Below are 26,467 nucleotides of genomic sequence, written 5' to 3' on the forward strand. Positions count from 1 at the left end.
TATTTTTTCCTTGAGAATGTTTCTAAAGCATGATAGAATATACACCAAAGCTAAATTGAATTTGCTGAAGCCGTATTTTTTTCTGTTTCAAAAAGAGTGTCTAGTGGTCTGGGGATAGCAGCATATGGTAGAGAGCAGACACAATCCATTAACATAGGATTCATAACAACATATTGTGACTGATCTCTATAGCCTCAGAGCATATTGGTTTGTGTTATCGGTTTAATCTAAATACTGTCACCTGTTTCTCAAGATGAGCCAACGGTGGAACATGGTTTAAAACTGTTTTGCCTAACATATCTGTTTCATTGCAATGCATAGAACCAAAGAGGTGGAGGCTGCTTGTTCTTTGACAAGCAGTTTACCTCTTTGGGCTTCAGTTTCATCATTTATGAAAACTGAGGCTTGATTTGATTACATACATGGTTAAGACTATAATAAATAATTTGTGACAGGTAGATATAGGAACTATAAAAATAAGATAAATGCAGAGAGGTAGAAATAAAGCTCAGGATTTGGGGTCAGAAAGCCTGGTTCAAATCCTTGCTTTGCCACTTACCAGCTGCGTGACTTTGGAGAAGATTCTAGATCTCTACATGGCTCATCTGTAATGCTGAAATAATGGCACCAGACTCACAGTGTTGTTATGATGATTAAATTATATGTATAACAAAGGTTATATCAAAAGTTATGGGACAATTGCTCAATAAATGTTTATTATCATCATCCCAAGAAACTGTATAGAACTAGATTTGTTGGCAACTGGCAATTAACTGACAGGAAAAACAAAGTATTCTAATTTGGGAATAAATGTGATTCTTTTAACCCAAATTTCCAGTTAGATCTTTCCAGTGCTAAATCCGGATACAGGCTCTCAGTTCAAGGTCATTGCCACAAAGCCTTGGGTAATTATCTTGAGTAGATTTATTGGACAATTAGCTTGTAAATTCCAGCCACTCCAGAAACTGAAATACATTTCCTCTCTTTGTTAAATGTGAGCATGTAATCCAATATGTTTCAAACCCTTAGTCATAATTTTAAAATTTCCATACTTTAATGTGCACATTGCAGGGTATATAAATAATGTCTCTCTTTAATGACAATAATGTCCTCTTGGCTAGCATGACATGTGCTCACTTTCTCCATGTAAAATTCCTCCACAAAAAGTTAAATAGGTTGGCCTGGAATGAGAGATTTTTAAAAAAAATTTCTCCAGCTCTCAAGTCAGAAAGTCTGTTGTCCCCTCTGCAAATGAAGGAGTGGGGAGGACCTTGAAATTGTTCCCATTGTTTTCTCTGTAGGCTTGGATATGGGCTTTACACAAATGTCCAGTTAATTTTAGAGTGGGTGTAGCTAAGAACTAAGTAAGTGTTCAAAAGCAACCAGTGAGCCTCATGTCTCCTTTACATATTGATCTTGTAGAAGGGGAGGAAGGGGGAAGGGAAAGGAATTAGTTGAATGAAATGGAATTGTGCTCCAGCTGTGTTGCATGCCTTTTTGAATCCTCAAAATAACCCTGGGAAGGATCCTCTTTTTAATTAGGTGGAAAGACACAGACAGGCTAAGTAAATTATTCATGCTTACACAGCTAAAAAGAAGTCAGTGTGATAACAACCTAGTTGCAACTGAATCCAAACCCAGGTGTGTCTGAATCTTTGAACATTGCATAACCCTGATCACCACAGGGTTGGGAGCGTTATCACAATTTTTAGGGTTGAACAGGAATTGAAGGGGCAAGGATTCCTATTTTTGTGGTTTCTAAGTAATCTATTAAATAAAAACGTATATGGTAGGGTGCCTTGATAGATAGGTTCCCTGCAAGTGATTAAATTTGTGAACTTTTTTTTTTTTCTATTTTTGGTCAAGACCAGTTGCCAGCTTCTTCCAAATAAAATAGCAGTAAATCTCCTTGAAATAGATCTTCCATGTCCTGAAAAAAGTTACCTGAGTGGTATCCCTTAGCTAAGCAAGTGTAGGGAGAGTATGTTTCATTTGTTCCGCTGTTTTGAGAGCCTTAAGCATCTTATATGGGAAGTGGTTCTCTGTGAGAAAGGGGATTGGTGTGGAGCCACAGATGCTGGGACAAGTCCTAGCCCTGCTCTTCTGAGGACAGTTTGTGCTCTGAGAACTGACAATAGTATGTGGGACCTCAGGGAGCTGGTAACATTTGGCGTACAGGCAGTGATGTATTTACTGGCAAACCTATTCTCCAAAACAAAACAAAACAAAACAAAAACAACTAAAAGCTTTTGTTCTCTCCTCACCATAGCTGATCTAAAGCTACCAACATGACATAAATGAGTGGGAAGAGACACTTGCATTCTGAATCTCCCCCGGAACCACAGGCTCCCAGTGGTGGAAATCTATTAGGGTGTGAGGGCTTCTGCGCTGAATGTTCCACTAGGGAAAAGGCTTCCTGGAATGAGAGAGCTCTCAGCTTCTCTGCTATGCCCCAGATCTGATTTTCAAAATCAGCATAGCTAGTGTAGCTAGCATCCACCTCTGCTGTGGAGACACAATTGTCAGTCTCTGCATCTCTGAGCAACAGACATAATGCCACTTCAGCATCCTAGGGAGATTCCACTGCAGCCTGAATCTTTACTGCCTCTCCTCCGTGGGACAACTAACTAAATGTCCCATTCTCTCCACCTGAGGGGTAGGGACCAGTGTTCGAGGTGAGAGCACTTTCTGGGAGAACACTTTCCTTGGCCTATTTAGCTGGAGGTCCCCTTCATTGAACTTAATGCTGGTGTGGGCTGCCAACCCTGGAAACCCACTGCCAATGAGGATGATGACTGAGCTGGGCACTTAGTCCAGGCTTAGCATTTCCTATAAGAGACCTGAAGCTAGTTTCTGTTCAGGAGCTGGAGCAATGAGTCAGGAGGAGGCCAAATGAACTCCTACCCCTCAAACATGCACAGCGATTTCTGGATGCATTGTGGGGAATGGGGCTGCAATCCGCTGAAGGAAAAGATAGGATTTTGTCCCCCAAGAAAAGTGATTACAAGATGCCCAGCAAAGATAAATATATTTGTCCCTGTTGCTACAATAGGAAGTTAACAATCTGACAAGATATCTGAATACAAGCAAATGAAAACAGTTCACCTAACACCCATGCAAATTATAAATTTCCTCCCATAAACAAAATGATGAGAAATAACAGCAAAAATGTATATTTTCTTATTTTTGAACTTTCAAAGTTCTAGTTTGGTCTTTGGATCAAAACAAAGATGTTTATAAAAGGCATTTCCTTTTCTTTCCCCACTATGCTCAATTGACTTGCTCTTCCCCTCATAGGGTACCCTGAGTCATTCAGAGAAGAATTAATAGCACTGAGCTGGTGATGAAGCTCCTGTTGGGACATATGGCTTCACAAGAGAAATACTTCCAGCTAAGTCAGAGAGACAGTTGGACATCTTGAGCAAATCTTGAAAGAGGTAGGGAAGAAAGCAAAAGTTGTTGGGTGGTGCTTGTAAGAAAAAGGCTCACACGATGAGGACCAGCTTCTTGTGGATCTCCAGGTCTCTGACCACAGCACTGAATTCCTCAAAGGATATCTTCCCATCGCCATCCTTGTCCAGGATGAGGATGGTTTTGTCGACCAGCTGCTGGAGCTGCCAGTCCGGCAGGTTGTTGCCCACCATCATCTTCAGCACCTGGAAGAGCTCCCCGTTGGAAATGTAGCCATCTTTATCCATGTCGTAAATGCTAAACGCAAACCTCAACTTCTGCTCCTCGTCGCCCTTGACGCTGAACTGAGAGGTCCCCAGGATGAATTCCTTGAAGTCCACTTCTCCATCGTCGTTGGTGTCGAAGACGTCGATCACTCGCCGCACCAACGGGTTGTGGCGCAGCTCCGGCAGGGACATGAACTCCTCCACGCTCAGAGAGCCTGATTTGTCCAAGTCCAACTTCCGAAACCTCCTGCCCAGCCTTTTAATTTCATCATTGTCAAAGTGGGCGCACATCTCCGCCGGGTAACTGGCCTCGTTTCCCATTGTGGACATCTGGCAACGGCCACGGCTCACAGGGTGGGAGGAGGGCGCAGGGGCGGCGGGCTCGGGCGGGGCGCGTGCCCGGACGGTTGGGCCATGGGGTGAGGGTAGAGGGCTCCTGGGGGCCTTGATAGAGCAGAAGGGCAGGGGAGCGGAGGGAGGGGCGGCAGGTCAGAGAGGGAGCGGAGAGAGGAGGGAAAGAAGGAGGGAAAAGGGGGCGGAAGGGGAGGTGGGTGCTGTCTGGGCAGGGGTATAGGGAGGAGAAAATGGAGCCTGGGGGTGCCTGGGAGAGGCAGAGGTGGAAAGCTGGGCTGCCCCTTCTCTTTATCCTTCTCTCAAACTCTTGTACCTTTCCATGATAACCCCAATTCCCCTGGCAATTATTTTATCTACTTAATGTCCCCTCCCCCCTTTTTATATCTGAGAAAGTAAGCGCCGAAGGAGAAGGGGTCACATCTGTATTATTCGCTGCAGTATCCCAGAAGCATAGTGCTTCACAGGCAATATGTGCTTAGTAAATATATGCCGAATGACTGAACTACAACCAAGGACACTGTATACTTGCTTTACAGACCTAGTGTAAGGACGAAACAAGGTGGCACATCAAGGCATTGATATAGTATGTTTTCCATGATTCCGTGGGAGGGGAAGCCAGGCTTGACATCCTTCTGTAACTTTTTCAGGACATAGGATTCAGAGTGTTTGTAAGAGACCAGACCAGAATTTCTCACATGGATCACCTACAGGCACTAACATATTCCGGAGGAATATAAACAATGCTGAATTCAGGGCATTTTTCAAGATGACACAGTTCTCAAGAACACAACTTCTGTTACTCTGTTCCCTCGAATCTATCATCTCATGCCCAAGTCACATCTTTGTTGTTGGTGCCTGGCGGCTATTCTGCAGAATACTTTGGGGGAACGTCTGCAGTCTGCCCAAAGAAACCTTTGTGTGTGTTGAGAGTGACAGTAACCTCTGGATGATCTCACTTTTCTCCTTTTGTTTCAACTAGATTTGTTATTTCTGTTGAAGACTAATCTCACATGCTCCCTCCTGTTCCTTCTTCCTTAGGAGCACATCAATCACTCCAAATGCATAAGAAACAAATGCGGTTCAAGAGCAAACAGTTCAAAGGGACTTGGGGAAACCTCAGGCCACTAAATCAAACTGAAAGAGGCAAACACTCCTTCACTTTAAAAAATGTTGGCAAGTTCTGTGTTCTATGGTTCAGCCAAAATATCAGTCTAAAGATAACCATGCTGGAATTAGCAAAACTAGGCCGCTGATCACCTCATCATTAGGTCTGGCCATTTTACTTTCCTCTGTAAACAAACGATAATCCATGGATATGTTTTAAAGCTGATTATGGGCATTACACAAATGAAACCCCTTTTCCCAATTAGACTGTGATATTGGAACATGTTTTATTTTACTTATTTGCTGGCTTTTCAGTTATTCAGAGAAATGAGCATGGTACAGTTTGGATATAAACCTATTGAATTTGCAATATTAAGGATACCACCTTAAATTATATTACAAGATGCCTAAAACCAGTGTTAGTCTCTAAATGCTACCAACCACTGTAGCCTGTGTTCTTTCTAAAGCGCAAAGACCTTTCTGGACTCTCTGGGGAGATATCCAGGCCCTGCAGGTGCAGTTCTGAAAAAATCAGAAACCTGAGGGGCAAGGACAGAACTGTATCTTTTGGGAATGCAATGGGGCTGGGAGCCTCTAGAATTGTGTTATTGGTCTCATCCTGTGTCTTTGACCACAGTGTAGTCCAGTTTCTTGGCTGCAAGTAAAAGAATCTACCTCTAAGAAGTTTAGCACAAAAGATAATTTGTTGGAAGAATCTCACATAATCTAAAGAAGAGCTGAATGATTCAGTCTTAGGAAGGATGAGGATCCCACTGGGTTTAAGGAAAAATTGGAACCAACGCCTCAGGACCAGTTATGTAATTTGCGGTGTCCTTTGTTTGAAAATGATTAAGAGCTTCAAGATGGCCACAGAAGAACATAAACCAAGTACGGGACCTTAAGTGACTGCATGGGCCACATGCCCATGAAGCTGGCCCTGCAAGGAGTTGGGCCCATTGACCTCTCTGTGCCTTTCACCTCTGCTTCTCTTTCCTTCACTCTCTCCTATGATAAAGCAATTCTTCTACATTGCAGAGGACACAACTAGTGACAGATTCCAAGTTAAGACTTTGGGGATTTTATTATCAGAAAAGATGGACTTTTCCCTGTTCTAGTTAGATGCCCACAAATCCCAGGAGTAGGCTCTGAGTGGTTTCACTTGGGTTGGGTTCCCACCTATGAGCCATCAGACATGGTTTATAACATATGGGAGTTTCCATTTGAACCTCACGGGTGGAGCTGGGGCGGGGGGGTGGGGAAGTGGGGGCTGGGTAGGAAGAGCAGGTACCGAAAGAAGCACATGCTCTTCCTTATAAGAACAGGGGTAATGCTGAGCAGACAGAACAACAGATGGGCATTAGACAGGTCCATTCGTGCTGACTCTATAGGAGAGAGGAAGCGTTTTGAACTCCCTTCAGTTTTGCCAACTGAATGGGCCACAGATCTTGCTATAGCTATAGGCCTCCACCAGCTCATTCATTACTGCCAGGTCCATCTTATTATTTGCTAAAATATCCCTTCACCTCTGTGTAGACAGAATCAGTATCTCACTTGCACACTCTTGTGAGTTTTACAAACTGTGGGTTACAACACACTAGTGAGTGATGAAGTTGGTTTAGTGAGTTACAAGCAACATAAAAAAAATAGAATAGCAGATAATTGAAGAGAAAGTATCATCAGTAAGGGGAAGTACTATTACTTCATAAAGTTGTTTATAAAGTTGTAAAAAGTTTACTTCATAAAGTTGTAAAACTAAATATAGTATATGTATATATGATAAAGGAATACCAGATCATTGTGGGTTTGCAATATGACATATTTTCTTGCTTGGATTATGGTAAAAAATAAAGACAGTCTGACATATACTACAGAACACAGTGTTTTGATATCTTATGTTATAGGCTCATGCCATGAGAATAATTCAACAGCAAAAGCATTTTCATACTGGTTTTTCATTCTCTGTGAGATCAGTATGTGGGGATAAAATAGATGAATCTTGAAATAATAATCTATAGCAGTGCTGTCTAATTATAAATGTAGTTTAAAATTTTTAGTAACATTAAAAAGCAAAAAAGTGAATTTTAATAATATATTTATATTAACCCAACATATCCAAAGCGTTACCATTTCAACATGTAATCAATATTATCATTTATGAATGAGTTGTTTTACACATTTTTGTACTGTATTTTATTTTTTTGTACATGTCAATTAGAGCTCACAACATTCCCAGTGCTCAGTAACTACATGTGGCCATCATATTGGACAGCACAGATCTAGACAGTTTAATGGAAATGGAAAGATTTGGAAGCTAAAATATTTGATGGTTGAATTATTACCCCAATTGACTGAATTAATTAGGTTAAAAAGAGGTATTATTAGGTATTATTAATTAGGTATTATAAGGTAGAAAGGATTTAAAATGGGACAACATCAAATCTTAACTGTCCACTTAGGAGCAGTAAGACCTTGGACAAGTTGCTTGATATTAGTTTTCCGATATGAAAAATGGGGCCAATAATATATATTTTGTACAGTTTTATGAGTATTAAAGCTAATGTTAGTCAATATAATAAGTCATTATCATTATTGCTATTATTACTAATTTTATTGTTACTTACCTTGCTAGTAGAGATGAAGTCTTAAAGGATACCAGCCTGCCCTGGACACTTAAGTGTACATGTGGCCACTTAACAACACTCCTCATGTATTGGTTACAGTATGCCACAGGCTGCTCACACACTATACCAGCATAAAAGTTGGCTCCTCCTGTTCAGAACTCTTTAAGGACTGATTACAGACCTTCCATTGCAGTCTTGAGAAACAAAGTAACCAACATCACTGGCCCATCAGGCACTCTTAAGGATTCCTCACTTACATTCTTCTGAGTAATTCCTTGATAGTCATTTAGAAAGAAGCTTCCAGGGTGAAAACTCTTAGTCAGCTGTATTTCCCTATGTGAGTGTGTGGTTAGGAGGTAGCAAAGTGTAAAGGAGAGAGCGTAGGAGGTAAAAGTTGGTTCCAGCCTCAGCTCTTTACCTCGTTAGCTGTGAGCCTTTGAGTGAAGCTATTGCTGTACCAGCCTCAACATACTCAACTGTGAAATGGTGATAATACTTACACCTGCTTTATCTACTGATGTGTTATTGTAAGAATCAGACGAGGTAGTGTATATAGAAATGTTACATAAGAAGGTGAAATCTTGTCACAGGAATATAGAATGGTTGGTTACACAGACAGTACTGGGACGGTGGTAACACTTCACTGAAATAATTCAGGTGTACAAGCAGAACCATTCTACTCCGTGCTGTAGAGGATGTAACATTATGCTAGATCTGGACTTTTAGTCAATGTGAAGTTGAGTTCTTATTGTTCTACGTTTCACAAACTATGTAGTTCAGCATTATTATGGGACACATTTGTTTCAATTTTCTCTGTAAATTATTCTTAGTAATTTCCATAGAAAACACTATTTGTTACTTTTCTGTTCATCACTGTGGATTGATGTGGACTGTAGGGCATTCACTGAAGCAAGTAAATTAAAAGGGTTGACTAACTGTTTTGGGAGAAACCAGGAGGCTTGATGGCTCTTCTATTTCAGTAAGTCATTTTTTTTCCCCTCAAAAGTTTTCAGATAAAGAAATATGAGTAGGTCACATGTAAAAATAACTGACATTGGAAAATCAAACTAACGGAAATGGAAATGAGACTTGAGGTTCACATAAGGTTTCATTTTTTCAAGCCAGTCAGGAGACCAGATCACACAGGTGTTCTAGAACCTATATCCTTGACATTTGGTTGGAAGCTCTCACCTTTCTGTAGCATTGCCAATCACCATATTTAATATCTAAGTGTACTGACGTTAGCCACAGTGTAGACTGTAGAACCACATAGCCTGAGTTTAAACTGTTCCTGAGCATCTGGTTTGTCATCTGTTTGGTTTTCTTTTGTAATACTGAGATGGTGCTTAATGAGTTTTTGGCATGTATGGTTTTAAATCAAAGTTTTGCTATTTAACAACTTTGTGACCTTGGGCAGAGTTAACTTATCTGAATCTTTTCACTCATCTGTAAAACAAGGATGATGATTACTAACTCAGAGTATCACTTTCAGGATTAAATGAGATAGATTATAAGAAGAAGTAGGCTCAATGCCTATCACATAGTAGGCACAGGAATGGTAGAGATTATAATTATTGCCTACTTTAGGCTTGCCTAAAAACTCAAATAGACTATGCATACATACACAGAGATATACTCAGCTATTTATTCGTTTTCTCAGCAAATAATTATTGAGGATCTACTCTGCGAGAAGAATATAATACTGACCTAAAGTGGATGCTTTTCCTGTTGTCCCTGTTCTCCTGGAGCTTACAGTTTTGGTGGGAAGATGGACATTAACCAAATTATCATGTCCATAGATGTAAAGGAGCACCTGCCTTGAGTATTACAGATGAGAAGTACATGGTGCTAGGAGAGTTTCGACAACAGGAAACTTTTATTGGGGAAATGATGATTGATCTACAGTCTCAAGAAACAGAAGTTAACTAGATGTTCTGGGAAGGAATGAGTGTTCCAAGTAGAAGAAACTCCATGTGTAAGAGGAACAAAACAAGTAGGAGGAACTGAAAGAATGCCAGTGTGACTGGAGTAGGGAGGCCAAGGGAGAGCATGGTATTGGATGAAGTGATAAGATGGTTTGACCGTTCCCCATACACTGAAGAAAAGACAACATTTACTCAATTATTCTTCATAGGGCATCGTTTATTCAATCATGTTTTAACATGTAAAGCATTGGGACATTCAGAGATGGTCTTTGCTCAGAAAACTTGCTGATCACTGAGTGAATTGAGGCATTAAAGAGTTATAATTAATAACACAAGATGGACAACAAAACATGTCAGCAGAGAGGTAAGGGAAAAGAACTACAAGAACTCAGAGAATTGAGAAATTACTTCTTTCTGGGAACAATACAGGAAGACTTTTTTTCTTTTTTCATGAAGTATTTGATCCTGAGAGAGACAAAGGGAACAAGTACCATAATCACAGAAGTGGGAAAGAGTGCAGTTGTAGATATTAGCAAGTTGCTTATAATGGCTGAAGTACTTGAGCAAAGTAGCAGAAGATGAGCTAGACAGAACCAGATGAAGCAGGGTTTTGAATGTTTGGCTAAGACATTCAGTTTCTATCCAGTAGGGAAAGCAGAAGTTTTATCAAAAGAACAACTTAATCAGAATTATATTTTGCAGAGATTAATCTGGCATTGTGGGTAGATTGAACGAGACAAGAGACCAGTATTTGGGAGAGCAGCTAGGAAACAATGACAACTACAAATTCTTGTCTAGAAGAGCCTGAGCTGGGATGAAAGAGGCACTAGAAGTAAAATGTGGAGGGTATTAATTATTTTGCAAGAGCTGTTGTAATGAAGCAGCACAAATGGGGTGGCTTAAACAACAGAAATTTATTGTCCTCTAGTTCTGGAGGCTAGAAGTCTGAAATCAAGGAGTTGGCAGGGTCATGCTCCCTTTGAAACCTATAGAGCAACCCTTTCTTGCCTCTTCCTAGCTCCTGGTGGTTTGTGGTCATCTTTGGCCTTCCTGACTTGCAGATGCATAAATCCAGTCTCTGCCTTCGTCATCACATGGTGCTCTCCCTGAGTGTCTCTGTCTTCGTAGATGGCTTCTTATAAGGATACCAGTCATACTGGATTCGGGCTTCACTCTTGCTGCAATATGACTGAATCTCAGCTCAACCAATCCTGTCTGCAATGACCCTATTTCCAAACCAGAACACATTCTGAGGTATTGAGAATTAGGACCTCAGAACCTCAATATCTTTTTTTAGGGGACACAGTTCAACCCATAACACTAGGCTGAAGTCTTATTGTGTAGAAGGACAGAGGGAAGGAGCTCAGAAGAGGCCCCACATGGGTATGCATTGGCTTCCCTGGCCAGCAAGCCCTAAGCTTTCATGTTGCAGGAAGCCACCTATATTGCATAAGAAGAGGGGCATCTCTATAAAGGCTCCAGGACGCTCCCATGATGTTGCCTTCTCATCCAACATGTCCTGAAATTCTACCAACTCCCACAGCCACATGGGGAGGAATTGTCCTCAGATACGCTGGAGGAAGTGTCAGGGCAATTTCTCACATTTTTAGACTTGGTTTTTGCCTTATGTGAGAAAGAAAAAAGATGGTTTTTCCAGTATTTTGTAATAACTTGCATCAGGAGCCACTAGATGGCAATCTTCACACATTTCCATGCTTTCTCTGCTTTCTTCAAGCCGGAATCCTCAGAGCCCAGAAACAACTCCTCTCTGCACGGGGAATAGAGGTGAGGGAGGAGTCCCATTTCCTGTGATCCCCCACAGACTTTAGTGCATGGAAGTCTAAAAAAATGGAAGGAAGACTGTCTCTCACAATAGTCCTAATCAGTTTGAGCACTGTTCATACCTTTTAGTTGCATAGTAAATAGCATTTCATCAATATTCATGAGTTCGCTGAATTTAACCAGGGAAAAGCAAGATCTCTTAACAGTATGTGGTCTTGGGTATAATTTATGCCCAAGAATCTCTGGTATATAAAAAAGGGGACTCATTCCAAGAGATCTGTTTACTTGGTCATTAGCAAGGGTGAAGGAGACATTTGCTGAAATTAGTTTTCCTTCTCTCAAAATCCAAACTTCTGTCATTTACAGTAGCCAGAGAGCAACAGAGAAGCAGCCCTAATGTTGTGATGATATGGAGGGAGGGGAAAACAAGATTAGAGGATTGTAGGTCTGGGAGCCTAATTTTGAAATACCATCGACTACATGCGAAGACCAAGTTACCACTGTTTCTCTAAAGATCTGTTTTAAGTGCCGCCTAATGGTTTGTATAAAGCATCTTCATATTTTCCCACTCATACTTAGACACTGAGCTGGAGGAAAGAAAGAACACAACGCTACAAAAGTTAGTTAAACCAGCACTTTGAAAAGTAGAAAATTCCAGAATCATGCATTTCTCATTTTGCAATAAAAAATTATTTGATTCTGTAACATACGTAAGCAATAAATAAAAGAGTGTTTATCTTGGAGTTAGAAGATGCTTGTAATGATAAGATGCTTCTGCTTTTTTCGAGATGGGGCCAAGATGGGCCTAGGAGGGTGGGTGCACCAACTGTAATTTCTTGTCTATGCTTATTATTCACCAAATATATATATTTTTTCTGCGTGCATGATTCTGTAATCAGGGAAGGAGGAGGGCACATTTGTCAAGCCAGATGTTTTCCATAAACTATCTCATTAAATGTATTTCACACTTTCAGGCAGGCCCTATTATTATTCCCAGGTTTGGAGGAAGATCTGAAGTTTTGGAAGTTGCACAGCTTGCATAGACACACAGTGGTGGAGCTGGGAGTCAAATCCTGGTATGTTGCTTCCAGAGCTGAAATTCTTCTGTATTCTAGACTGCCTTCCATATAAGACTGGAAAAGATGTCCCTGCCTTTGAGGAGATAATAGGGAAGCTACAAGGCCGAGCGCAGGAAAAGTAAAGGCCCATAATTTACTTGTGGGTCCACCTGTGACTGCATAACAAGTGGGCCAAAGAAAGCAGCCACCTGTAATTTTAGAATTCCTGGGGAAGGGGCACTATTAAGAGGGCATACAATTCTGTCAATCCAGTATAATTGGGTGCAGTATCTTTGAAGGGCAAGGCCAAATTGCATTGCTTATAATTTCATGCCTCAGTGTTTTACTGTGGTTTTGTCTGGAGGGTTCTCCTGCTACAGGGGTTACCTCCTCCAGGAAGCCTGCTCTGTTTCCTCTAGCTCTTCCATGTGTGAATTATGGCCTTGTTTGTGCCACTGCTTAGCTTGTATCTTCATCTATTGCTGCCCCTGTGGCGGTGTGGAATTGGGTTTTTTTTCACAAGTCTCTTTTGAGCTCCTATGAGCTCCCTGCCTTTGAGCTCTGTATTCATCTCTGCATTGGCTGCACCCAGCACGGGACACGCTACATGGGAATTAAACACATGTTTGCTAATGGATGGATAGGAGAAAGGAAGAGAAAGAAAGAAAAGGAAGGAAGGGAAGTGGGGAGAAAGAGAAGGAAAGGGAAGAAAGGGAAGGAATGAAGGAAAGGAAGGAAAGGAAAGACAGGAAACAAAAAGGAAAGGAAGAAAAGAAGCGAAAGAAAGAACGAATGGATTTGGAAATTGTTCTTGTAGCCAGACAGATGAAAATGAGGTCTTTCCGAGACTGGCTTCCCTTTCTTCAGGCCCAGTTTTACTCCACGTCATAAAAGAATACACGTACAACTTTGTGCTTCTTCAGGTTTTCAGAACACACTACCTGGATAGGTTCCATCTGACCTTACGCTTGGCTTAAATATTAAACTTAATTACTTAGGCTACTCTAAGGAAAGCACTCAGCTGTCAAGGTGGCTCTTGATATACACGAGTTTTCAATTTAAAGCAATCTACACTCATTAACTCTCCTTGCCTCCCCATAACTTTCATCAGGTTGAATGGCAGACAGTGACATTTTAAATGGAAAAGAGAAGGGGTAGGAATGAGAAAGGGGCAGGAGGGTGTTGAGATGTGGGCTAGCTGTCAAGAGCAGAAAAGACTGCATTAAAACTCTGCCCTCCCCCACTGCCCTAACTATTCCCTTTGAGTTTTTAATATGAATTAAAGATAAACTGGACAGAAAAAACTGACTGGCATTGAAGCTTCTCAATTTGACTCGTGGGATTCCCTTTGGCTTTCAATGTATAGCTGACTAACCCTTCCCTTTCCCCTTCCAAGAAGTTAACAGAGGGAAGAATGGATCTGCTATGAGAGAACTCCATTTTCTCAATAAATATTAATAGGTAAACACATATTAATATATCATATATGCATTTTGGTGGTCCTTGGGAATCAAGTCTGAGTCCCTGGTCGGGGAGGGGGAGCCCAGGCTGGAGGCCAGTCGTCCACTGTCCTCCTCTGTGCCCCAGGATCCATATCTTCTATTAGTTAGGCCAGGAATCCTCTTAAATAACCTTAGTTGAGAATCACAGCGTCTATTTGCTGGCCATGGTACATGGTCCTTTATTTTAAGGCAAAGAAACAAGTTTAGAGAAGTGAAGTGATTTGTCAAAGGTCATGGAACAGGTTCGCAGCAGTGTCAGAACAAATATGATTAACTATCCATTCAGCACCTACTATGTGTCAGGCACTTTGATGTATGTTATCTCTATTCTTTATACCAAGCCAGAAACATAAAATATCTCAGATTTGCAGTGTAGGGAAGTCAGGGAGGCTAAGCAATTTGTGTTCATGACATTTTGATGTGGATGTTTTGATACCATGGTTATTTTTACTTTTGCTCCTACATCATGCTCCTTAAAAACAAACCATTTGAACTTCCATTTTTAAAACTACCTCATAACGAGGTTAATAGACATCTTCACTCCATCTATGCCCTATGGATCCATCTTTTGGTGGGTGAAGGTAAAGGCTGGGGGAGAATAGGAAGGGTCAAGAATGGACTGAAGGTCAGTTGGAGGCTGGTGGTGTCAGGAATAGGGTGAGGTAAAAGATGGGGAAAGTTCAGATATGGGGCACTGTTTCCTGCTGCGCGCTTCCCATGATACTAAAATCACTGGAGAGTTTAATGATTTCCTTTTGAACAGTTTCACAATATGCTTCTCCTTTTCCCTATCCCATGTAATCAAGGCCTCTGGGTTCCAAGGTTAGAGCTTTCACTCTAGTGTTTGGTTTCTTGCTTAGTATGTATTTGTTTCCCACAGTACTCAATAACAGCGGAGGAGATCCCTGGATTCAGCAAGAAATCTTGTAGCAATCAAGCAAGATATGCATTAAACTGAGGCTCAGAAAGGTTAAGCAGTTTTCTCAAGGACATAGAGCTGCCTCCTCATAGTGACGGGACAGCCAGGGTGGTCTGACTCTCAAGACCAAGGTCATTTAAGTAGACTTGATTGTACTTCTCTCTCCTTCCCAACAAGTGCAAGGCATGGTCTCTCTCCCTGCAGGCTGGACCCCTGTCTGGAGGTGCAGAGGCTGCACACTCTCAGATGGTTGGGTTGTGGCCACTTTTCTGTGGCTGACCCCATCTCACATTCATCTGCCACGAGGGACAGTGCTGGATATTCTTCTGCCCTTCCACATCTACTTTCCACCTTTCTTCATCCTGCTTTGTGCCCTGGGAAGCGGACCTCTCCGCACCATATTGACAGGCTCCCTTGACCTGAGGTAGAAGATGCAAGGGTGGGAGGAGACCAAACTCAGGTATTGATTCCCTGGGTGTCTTCCAGGCAGGTCACTGTGGGATGGCTGTACCCCTGGTCAAATGGCCATGGCTCTTAGAAAGCCCTCTGCCATTTCTCCCTGGGTTCTAGAGAATGGCTCTCTTAATTCTTCCCTTTGAACCTAGATGTGATCATGGCTCCCTCACTTCAGCTGCCCTGGGAGACTGTAGTATCTTCACTGGTTTCCTTAAATCATACTTTTGCAAATAGTTTCTTTAAAATTCTCCTTTGATCATTGGAGTGTTCTATCTGCTCCCCACCAAGATCACTGTTTCCTCTTTCTTCCTGACCAGTCCCACTTGGTAAAAAGTGCGTTATTCAAACTATTATTTAAAGGAGGCTTGCAAAAAGAAGTTATCATCTAGATATGTTAGTAATCCCTTGAAGAATTTTAGAGGTTGCTAAACTGTGGTCTGCTGCCTTGCTTTCCTGGTTTGTGAATAACCGATGTCAAAACTCTTGCCCTGGAGCTCTTAAATTCACTTGGGGAGTTGAAAAAAGTTAATTTTTTTTTTTTTTTTTTTTTTGCTGAGTCAAAGGAAAATGAAGGAAATTTACACCCTGCCATATGTTTTCCCTAATGGCATTGATTGACAATGAGTCCACTGTGGGCAGAGGCACAGGTGTGCAGGGAGGACTATGGGGAAACACCTGAGGTCAATTTAAAATTCTTCTTTGAAAATTGCCAGAGTCTGGTCAGCAGAATTGGACCTGCAATTTCCTAAGTGACTCTGGGGAGCAGATAAAGCCCTGAAATTCAGGAAAAAAAAGTGAGTTTATCTTCCAGAGAAACTGCGGCTAGATAGCTCTGGGGCTGCAAAGAGATGGAAGGTGAATAGGTCAAGCTTCTCACATTGGGCCAAGTATTAATGTGCAACTGCCAGAAATGGGGGAAAAAGGCACCTAGTAATTTTATTACTAGGTCACCATGTAATTTGTTATCTAAACTAGAATATTTTTTCAGAGCGAAAGACGGTGTTTAATTGCTCTATAGCAACAGACTTACGCAGGAACTGTAACTGGCAAAATGGTATGTAAGGTAAAAAGTAAACCGAAGAATGGAATCCTCAGGGGTCAGGGGCACCTGTTGGGAGGGGAACCAGCCAGAGTATAACCTGGTTCTTCTGCACTGTGCCCTGCACTCCTCCCCGTGGGCAGGGGGAAGGAGGAGGGCCATGTGTATGAGACCATCATTTTATTTACTCCACGCAACAGTCACTGATGAGATGAAGAAGCTAAAGCTGAGTTGGATTAAGGCGCTCGCCAAAAGTAAGTTGGTGGTTGAAGTAGGCTTCAAGGATAGCTTGTCTGATTTCAAAGTTAATCCTGGTTCTCCACACTAACAGAGCCCGGCAGTGTATGACATTTGAGGCAAAAGGGATGACAAGCGAAACATTAATAAGTATGCTTTCTTCTTCTGACCTTTTCTGGGAGAAAGTTAAGAAAAAAATCGCAGTTGGAGACTTAGTGTATTGAGCAATGGGAAATCCAGCAGGCAGAGGGTCTTTGTGCAGAGGAGACCAAACTCAGTCAATGAACTGAAGACTGGTTTCATTTAATTACGTTCTATCTTTAGGTTCTGTGAGGAAAATCCTGAAATTCTGTCTCAGGTTGTTCAAAACAAAAATGTCACACAAGAATACGCATTGCTGTTTAAATGTACCCAGGTAAGCATTATTACAAAAAAGTTTCCTATTCCATAGACCAGGATACGCCATACAGCAGACCAGCATCCCTGAGGAAGAAGCGCTCTGTGTGTGTGTGGCCCTCCTATCTCTACACAAACTGATGTTACCAGAACTCTCTTATTTCTGTCCCTGAAGGTAAGGACACAACTTTCCTCCATTCTTCTCATTCCTAGCTCTCTTTCAAATTTAGCTGACCTGGAATGTGGGCCCAACATTGCCTTGACAAGCACAAGTTGATCCTGATATTAGCCTCTTATTCAATGCTTCCAGCTGACTACATCTAGAATTTCCCATCTGCCATTCCCCTGAATCTGGCCTGTGAAAAACTGCAATGGAAAACATTTTGCTGTACTTTAGATGCATCATCTCAACAGTTTATGGCTTTCACTGATACTTGTTTTTCAAAACATCTTTTTTTTTTTGGTCTACACTTAATTTGATTTTGTTTGAAATTGCTGATAAATCCATATAGCCCTGTAACATATTTGAGGTGAAACCTCATAATCCTTAAGAACATGGGTAACTTTGTGGTTATCATATTTAGGAATATGCCCAATATTTGAAGAGCACTATTGAATTTCATTTTTGCCACAATCCTATAAAGTATATACGACTATCTCCCCAGTTTGTAGAAGCTGAGTCTCAGAATGCTTAAATAACATGTCCTCGTATCACAGTTGGTAGGCCTGGGATTCAAATCTAGAATTGCCTTCAAAGCCCATGTTTCTAACCATTATACTATACTGTATAGAATACTGAATATTCATATTTTAGGACAATATTAAGGGAAGCCAGAATCACTGTATCAAAGCTGGGAGGACTTGCTTTGCAGATGATTAAATCAAAATACCTCATTGTGCAGATGGCTGGTGGTAGGTGGGATGAGAGAAGAAGCAGCTTTCAAAGTCTACAGAGTGAGAGTAGAAGTGGTTGGATGCTTATTCAACATCTATGCTTCTGTCTCCTCCTTCTTAAGGGAATCCTGCTTTTGTTTAGGCCTTCACACTTCTCGATGTGACCCTGTGTTTCAAGGGAGGCTGTGCAATCGCCAGTGCTAGGGGATGAGTCATGACTGGCCTAATCCATCATGGTGAACCCATTCCCTTACCAATGATAGGCTTAGACATAGGCAGAAGATAGAATTTTGGCCAATGAAATATGAGGAAATCTAATGGAGGGTTTCTGGGAATATTTCTTCACTTTAAAAAGAGCCATAGACACCTGAAGGTATCCTAATGTAGGGAGAGGAAGAATTAGTACTTCTATTATTTACTATTCACCATTCTGAGCTTCCATAAATGACCTCTTATTCTTAGAACAAAATGGGATGGCAGGTTTTATCATACCCATTCATAGATGAGGAGACTCAGACTTGAGAGTAGTTAAGTAATTCAGCTGTTAATTGGTAGAGATGGGATTCAAATCCAGAAATGTATGGCTTCAAATGTATCTTGTTTTAGGTTAGTTACTTTTCCTTTGGAATAAATTTGACATAGGTTTATGTTAATAATTGTGTTGGTAAGTCTCCGATAGTGTGTTCCCTTCTGTGTGTCCAGGTAGAGTTAGGTTCTGAGTCTGCCGAGCTGTGTGTCCTTAGGTCTTCCTCCACCTGGGAATCATATGGTCCCTCCAGCTGAAGTCTTGGTCAGATGATCCTCTGAAATGACAATAGCCTAGAGGCTTGCATGTGATCAGGGAGGTTAAAATCATTCAGGAATGCTGGCTTTGGGGACAGGATTGGGAGGCTCCTTTTCTCTTAATACTTTGCTCTCAAATTTTTTAAATTAAAAATCTGTTTTGTAAAGATAGAGTCTCACTGCATTGCCCCGTCTGGTCTTGAATTCCTGGGCTCAAATGAGCTGCCTGCCTTGGCCTCCCAATGTGCTGGAATTACAGGCATGAGCCACTGCACCCAGCCTTGTCTTGCTGTCAATTCTGAATCACTTGAAGATGTTGACTTGAGTCAGCTATGGTCACAACAAATGATAGAAAACACCAAGTAATTGTTACTTGGCACAGGTTAGGCAACTGGTTTGTTTCCTTCCTTGGTTGACTTAATTCAATTGACTGGTATAGGCCCAAGTTCATTTCTTTTAGGACAAGCCAGGGAAATCTCTCCAAATAAAGATAAAAATGTCTACTTTACAGGGTTGTAGAGAAAACCAAGTTAATGTTCCTTATATAGTTTCTATCACATGGTAGGAAACAGAATGTGCTAGCTCCCTAAGTCCCCATTTTCCTCTTGCTTCCTTCAAACGTTTGATCAATACAAAAGTTATCCAGAGGAGAAATGTTTTTGTTTCTTGCAATCACTGCTAACTCTGTTACTCAATGTAATTTTTCAAAAAGAATTATTTTAGAATCTAGCACTAAAGATAGGTTAACTTCTTCTTTTTCCAATTAAAAAAATGTCCAACCCATCTTATATTCCTTTTTGTCATGGCTTCCAGGATAATCAGAAGTAAACTTAATTACCAAGGGCATTGACCAGCTTGCATCTATCTATCTATCTATCTATCTATCTATCTATCTATCTATCTACCAATCAATCATCTATCTATCTACATTTTTATCCTTATCATCTAGATGTCTATCATCTATCTGTATTAGTTCCCTAGGGCTGATGTAACAAATTACCACAAACTTGGTGACTTAAAACAACTGAAATTTTGCCAGGTGTGGTGGCTCATGCTTGTAATCTCAGCACTTTAGGAGGCCGAGGCGGGCGGATCATGAGGTCAGGAGATCAAGACCATCCTGGCTAACACGGTGAAACCCCATCTCTACTGAAAATACAAAAAATTAGCTGGGCGTGGTGGCGGTTGCCTGTAGTCCCAGCTACTCGGGAGGATGAGGCAGGAGAATGGCATGAACCTGGGAGGTGGAGCTGGCAGTGAGCTGAGATGGCGTCACTGCACTCCAGCCTGGGTGACAGAGCAAGACTCTGTCTCAAAAAACAAAACAAAACAAAAACAACAAAAAACCGCACAAAAAAACCCAGAAATTTATCCCTCACAGTTTAGGAGGCCAAAAGTCTGAAATCAAGGTGTCAGCAGGGTTAGTTGCCTCTGGAAGCTCTGAGGGACATGTTTTATGCTTCTTTCCTAGCTTCTGAGGGTTGCTGGCAATTTTTAGCATTTCCTTGGCTTGTAGCTGCACATTCCAGTGTCTACCTTTGTTGTCACATGGACTTTTTCCCTGTGTGTCTCTCCACAGGGTTTCCTTATAAGGATATCCATAATTGAGTTTAGGACCCACTTGAATATAGTATGGCCTCATTTTAACTTCATTAACTACCTTTTCAAAGACCTTATTTCCAAATAAGGTCACATTCTGAAGTTCTAGGTAGACACTAATTTTGGGGGGACACTATTTGTCCCCCCAAATAGTACACTACAAATGTCACTCCCAATGTATGCTTTTACTTTCTGCTCCCTAACATTTTCTCAGGTACGCTGTCCAATTTCTCTGATTCTTTATTCCACAATCACTGGGTGCTACTATATATGAGACACTGACAATACAATTGCAAACAAAATCTTTGCTACTCACCAAGCTCTTACAGTTTAATGAAGGGATACACTAAAACAAAAACTCAGTTAAGTATTTGTTTAGAAATAGTATAATTTATAAATTATGACAAGTGCTATGAAATAATGTGAGATATATGAGATTATAAAGGGAGATATGATTCATATTGGTCTGGGATTATCAGAGACTGAAGAAGGGAGATTTCAGCTGGGAGTTAATAATGTAAAGGATTTAGCTGAGTGAGTGTCAGAGGATAGAGTATTTGAGGAAGAGGAGGCAACAGCCTGGGCAGGGAAGCCAGGAGGAAAGTGGCGTGGGATGAGGCTGGGAGGTGGGCAGGGCCAGGTCCCACAGGGCATTGTGGGCCATGCCAATGTTTCAGATTTTTGTTCCATTAACATGGGAGGCCACTGCAGGCTTCTGAGCGAAGAATGATCTGCCACATGGAAAAATTTGAGGAGGCAGAAGTGAAAGCAGAGAGCCAGTTAGGAGACTTTTATAGTGGTCCAGGTGAAGAATGATGGCTTGGACTCAAGTGACAACAGTGGAGATGACAATAAATGGGCATATTTGAGGCATATTTTATAGAAGGAAAAGACATGGCTTGTTGATGAATGTGGAAGATGAGATGTGGGAGGCATTAAGGATCCCTGCCAGTTTCCAGAATGAGTAACTAGATGGCCAGAGGTGCCATTACCAAGATGTGTGCACAGGGGGAAAAATAGATTTAGGAGGGACGATCAAGGGTTCAGCTTTTGACAAGTTAAATTTGAGATGCCTGGAGGATATTCAAGTGGAGATGTCAAATAGGAAGGTGGATATATGGTCTGGAGCTCACAATAAGGGTCTGTGTTGAAATACAAATTCGAGAGTTCTTGGCAGAGACTACTTGAAGCCATTATTATTCGCTTTAGGTGTTTTTTGTTTTGTTTTGTTTTTAATTGTCAGGCTGACCTTGTTCAGGTATATTTGGCTCCTCTTTTAAATATCTGAGCCTGTGGCTCTGGTTATACCTTCCAGTCTCCAATTTTAATCATCCAATTTCTGCCTTATTTTATAGGTTTCTTTCTAATTACATTGTAAAGTCAGAGTACTGCAATAGAAAGAAACAGATTCTGATTATTTGTGTGCCTTGGGGAAACCACTGAGTATCTCTGGGTACTCTTTTCCTAACTATAAAAGAAGAGAATTGATTGTTTTCAGTTTTAAAAATCTATGGCTCTATAATCTACATCCACGAAGGCTTTATCTTTAGGTGGTAACCACTGGTAATTTAGCAATGTTTTGATTAGATTTTGCAGGATATTTTGAAGTACACATCATGTCCATCATTTAACGATTAAATCAAACAGTGTTCATGTCAGTCTCAGATACTATTGCTGTAATTCAGAACAGCATTTCTTCTGTACTTGTGGATATAGGTCATGGGGAAAAGTAGAAATTTAGATATTTACTCATCAAAATAGCATCGCATTTAAATCTAAGACAAACATGCTTCCCTGTAAATTCCTTTAGGAATGGACGCTTTTTGGGCAAAGTGAAAAGTAATCCAAATATTACGTAAGAGTCTAGTAAATGCAATAACCTAGATGATGAGGCACAAGTAATAGCATTTCCTTATGTTCTCTGAGGTACAGCTATACAACGTGTCACCATTTTCAGCCATCTTTCCATACCTCCGTGACAGCAAAACTTCTCTTGCCACAGGGAACCACCTTGTACCACTTGTCATGGAGCACATCCATAAACCCATGTGACTTGTATTGACTGATTAGCTCGGATATGTTGGAGGTCAATGGAGAGTTGGGTGGGAGGCCAATGCCGTATCCTAGGAGAAAATACAATCTCAGATGAATTTTTTACACCCTTCCTGAGAGATTGCCACCACAGTACATACTTGTGTGATACTGCCGTCAGACCTAAAAAAAGGGTGTGATGAGTTTTCATCAACTTTCTTTCAAAGCACTCAAGGACATTCCTAGTAATGATTACCCTTGAATAAGCTGCATCTCTGAGTAGATGAATTGAGTTGGAAAAGGAGAGGAATGGGCTGTGCACAGTGTGTTAGTGAAACATTTTAAGATCTTCTGCCTTTCCCTTTAAGACATTCCTTAGAGGTAATCTTTGGGGTCTTTATCAGGGCTTGGATTCCCTATCTACTTCTTCCAGAACCCCTCCTCTGAACGTTAAATACACAAAATTGGATTAATCTTAGTCTGTGGTTGGTGACATTCTCTTATCAGTGTTAATGCATGACCCTCTCTTACTTTTTAAAATTTATTTTTAATTTTTGAATAATATAATAAGACCATGTAAATAAACAATACAGTCTGAGAACTAAAATATTAACAGGAACTTATAAAAACCATCTTAAATTGTCCATAGATAAATAAATAAATACATAAGAGATAATACTAAGTGTTAGAGAAGATGAGGATTAATAAGATTATTTATATATTGCTTGCTGTAATACAAACTGAAAATTTCCACAACCATTTTGGAAAGCAGTTTGGTATTACTTTGTATGGTTGAACATTTACATATTTTAAGAACAGCAGTTCTGCTCCTGAGTCCATTCCCAAAGATCTCCACCACAAGCATACCAGAAGATACGTACAAAACTGTTCTTAGAGGAACTGTTTGTAATAGCAAAAACTGGAAACAACCCAAATGTTCTTTGACAAGAGAATGGGTAATGAAACTGTGGACTATTTGCACAGATGGAATATTACATAATAAAAACTGTATGAACTAGAACTAGAGGCAACAATATGGATGACCCTTAGTAATACGCCATTGAGTGAAAAAGGTCAGTTCCAGAAGATTACTTGCAGCATGAATTCATTGTGTAAATACTAAAACATTCAAAACCAAACAATATAGTTTTAGTAATACCTATATATGCATATGTATGTGATAATACTTTCTTTTTTTTTTTGTTTTGAGACAGGGTCTTGCTCTGATGCTTAGGCTGGAGTACAGTGGTGCCATCATGGCTCACTGCAGGCTTGACCTCCTGGGCTCAAGTGATCCTCCTGGCTCAGCCCCCCAAGTATCTGGAACCACAGGCACACACCACCACCCTGGCTAATTTTTGTATTTTTTTGTTGAGATAGGGTCTCACTGTATTGTCCAGTCTTGAACTCCTGGGCTCAACCAGTCCACTCACCTCAGTCTCTCAAAGTGATGGGATTACAGGTGTGAGCCATGTGCCCAGCTTGTCATAATACTTATTATTATTATTTTTTTTTAACAAAACCAAGGATGTGATAAGTGAAAGGGTGGTGGTAATGCAGGGCAAAGGAGGCAGGGGAAGGAATGAGGGACAAACATAAAGATGGAGTTAATTTGTTGTCAGAGTTTTATTAGTCAGCTTAGACTCTATATCCTCACACTGTGTGGCTTTACTTGCTTTCCAAAATGTTACTATACTGTTAACCTCTTTGGTGAGCCATGTCAAAGAAGCTAATTAGCTACATTTTGTTTTAGCTATTGGACAGAATAGTAAAAAAACCCAAAACACTTTTTTTTGCCTTCAACATGATTGAGGAAGAGAGATTAAAAATATAGTTAGTTCCTTTTTTGTGGATAAAGACTAAAAGACTGTCAAGCATCCAAAGATACTTAATATAAACAAATATCTCCTATAATTATTCTATCTTACAATTCAATTTCAAGAGCACTGATTTTTGTTTCTTTATTAATTCAGATACACAATCTTTTTCTTTAAAAAAAGGCTTGAGATGTGTGTATAACCAATAAAAGAGATGAAATAATGCATAAAAAACTGAGTTTTAATGGACTGTATTTTTTTTCTGATAATAATATTATTTGTTCCTTAACAATAGAGAGTCAAGAAAATGATGACAATGTCAAAAGCATGATTAGAATTTTCCATTCAAAGAGCTATTTTTAGTGCCTGTTTTATGCCTAGTAATTTTGGTTTGAAAGGCAGGACTGAAAACAAAAGAGTTTGGATGGGTAGCTTTTGATTCTGCTGATGTTATTATTAAATAACATTTAAAAATATAATGGGTAATTTATTAGAAGGAAGTAATCAGTTTTCTTTAGAAACATAATGAATGTTGTTTCCAATTCAACTGCACAAACATTATTCAGGACTTATTTGCACATCAGGCACAATACTAGGCACAAGCATATCATAATATTCACTGATTCACTGACTCACTCACACATTCGTTTATTCATTCACTCATTCATTCAGGCAACAAATCTTCCCTGAGTAAGTAGGCACCATGTTAAGTGGTCAGGACTTAGCGGTGACCAAGGTGGATGTGGTCTCTGCTGTGATGGAATGTACACTCTACAGGAGAGACAGATATTAAACAAGACATAGCATAATTATTATTTCATTACAATTGAGATAGGTGCCATAAGGGAAAACTGGGCCATATAACAACAAAGTGTAGGAGGACTTGCTACTGTCTGGTAGGAGTGGGTTGATGGTTAGGATAATTAGCCAGGTTTGCTGAATATCAATGTGTTTTTCCTCCCTGGGTCAATAGTTTTCAACAACATCAACAGTGACAACAACCACAACAGCAACAACAACAGATTGTGGCACACAGCTCGGTTAAATCATCCTTGGATTCTAATAATAAGTACTAGGACATACTGGGCTCCACTGTGCACCAAGCATTATTCCACCTGTATCCCTACATGAACCCACACCAGAATGTGTAGAATGTGTATTACTTGGAGACTTAAGATTGAATAAATAGGCCGGGCATGGTGGCTCATGCCTGTAATCCTAGCACTTTGGGAGGCCGAGGTGGGCAGATCACGAGGTCAGGAGATCGAGACCATCCTGGCTAACATGGTGAAACCCCGTCTCTACTAAAAATACAAAAAATTAGCTGGGCGTGGTAGCAGGCAGCTGTAGTCCCAGCTACTCGGGAGGCTGAGGCAGGAGAATGGCGTGAATCTGGGAGGCAAAGCTTGCAGTGAGCAGAGATTGCGCCACTGCACTCCAGCCTGGGTGACAGAGCAAGACTCCATCTCAAAAAAAAAAAAAAAAAAAGATTGAATAAATAAACTGCCAAGGTCACATAGCTGGTAGTCGGCAAAGCCAGCATTTTAAAATAGGTCTGTTTGATTCTAAAACCAACGCTCTTCCCACCATGTCCATTACAACATGTGACCATGTCAAGGAAATACTTATCTCTTTCCCTTTAATGCAGGCCTCAACACTATATGCACATTGATGTAATGCCTTAAACCAGGTAATTCATTTAAAAAACACAATATTCAAAACTGTTGGTTTATTTCTAGTAAACATAAATATACATTATTCACAGGCAGATTTTATTTATAAACTTTTCAATAAGTTTTGTAGAAACAGTGTGAGAACAGCTTTAACTTGTATATGATTATATATATGAGAAAATTCACTAGCAAGGACACTCACTAATTGTTTCTCCTAAAACCCTCTTAAAGCTAATCATTCCAACCCACATTAGTGTAATCATGGCAGAATTGTTTTGCATTTGATAAGTATTTATTGCTCACCTATTCATCTATTGATTAATTCCATAAACATGTGTTAAGTGCTTATTCTGTGTCAGGCACTCTTTCATATGCTATGGAGGTTATCAAGTTAAAGCAAACACAGAGTCTTTCCATAAGGAGCTTATGGTGGCATGAGTGAAATGAGGTATACATTGAAAAAAAAAACTACACAAATTGGTAGAAAGTTACTTGACTTTTCTTGGTAAAAAAAGATGAGTGAGGCATAAATTCAAAAAAAGGTAAAATATAATGCCTAGGACACAATGAGGACAGGTAAAGCTCTGTGAAAATTCAGAG

The 26,467-nt window shown here is 40.5% G+C and overlaps 2 protein-coding genes and 1 long non-coding RNA gene across 3 annotated transcripts in view; 1 reads left to right on the top strand and 2 right to left on the bottom strand.

Annotated features, from left to right (window-relative positions):
- GRIN3A (glutamate ionotropic receptor NMDA type subunit 3A) overlaps positions 1-26,467 on the bottom strand; it is a 163,178-nt gene that overhangs the window by 18,925 nt on the left and 117,786 nt on the right. Inside the window, exon 6 of the mRNA XM_003911427.5 lies at positions 22,318-22,469. Coding sequence (XP_003911476.2) covers positions 22,318-22,469 — 152 coding nt within the window. The remainder of the gene's footprint in view (positions 1-22,317; positions 22,470-26,467) is intronic.
- Positions 689-6,362, bottom strand: PPP3R2 (protein phosphatase 3 regulatory subunit B, beta). Its single transcript, XM_003911428.4, has one exon. It carries the CDS (start codon positions 4,005-4,007, stop codon positions 3,486-3,488), a length of 522 nt encoding a protein of 173 aa, XP_003911477.1. The 5' UTR covers positions 4,008-6,362; the 3' UTR covers positions 689-3,485.
- LOC103878189 overlaps positions 11,632-26,467 on the top strand; it is a 39,869-nt gene continuing 25,033 nt past the window's right edge. The window contains exons 1-3 of the long non-coding RNA XR_002517485.2: positions 11,632-12,001; positions 12,438-12,539; positions 17,126-17,245. This is a non-coding gene — a long non-coding RNA (uncharacterized LOC103878189). The remainder of the gene's footprint in view (positions 12,002-12,437; positions 12,540-17,125; positions 17,246-26,467) is intronic.

The sequence above is a fragment of the Papio anubis genome, chromosome 13 (genome assembly GCF_008728515.1).
Source record: "Papio anubis isolate 15944 chromosome 13, Panubis1.0, whole genome shotgun sequence".
NCBI classification, from domain to species: Eukaryota; Metazoa; Chordata; class Mammalia; order Primates; family Cercopithecidae; genus Papio; species Papio anubis.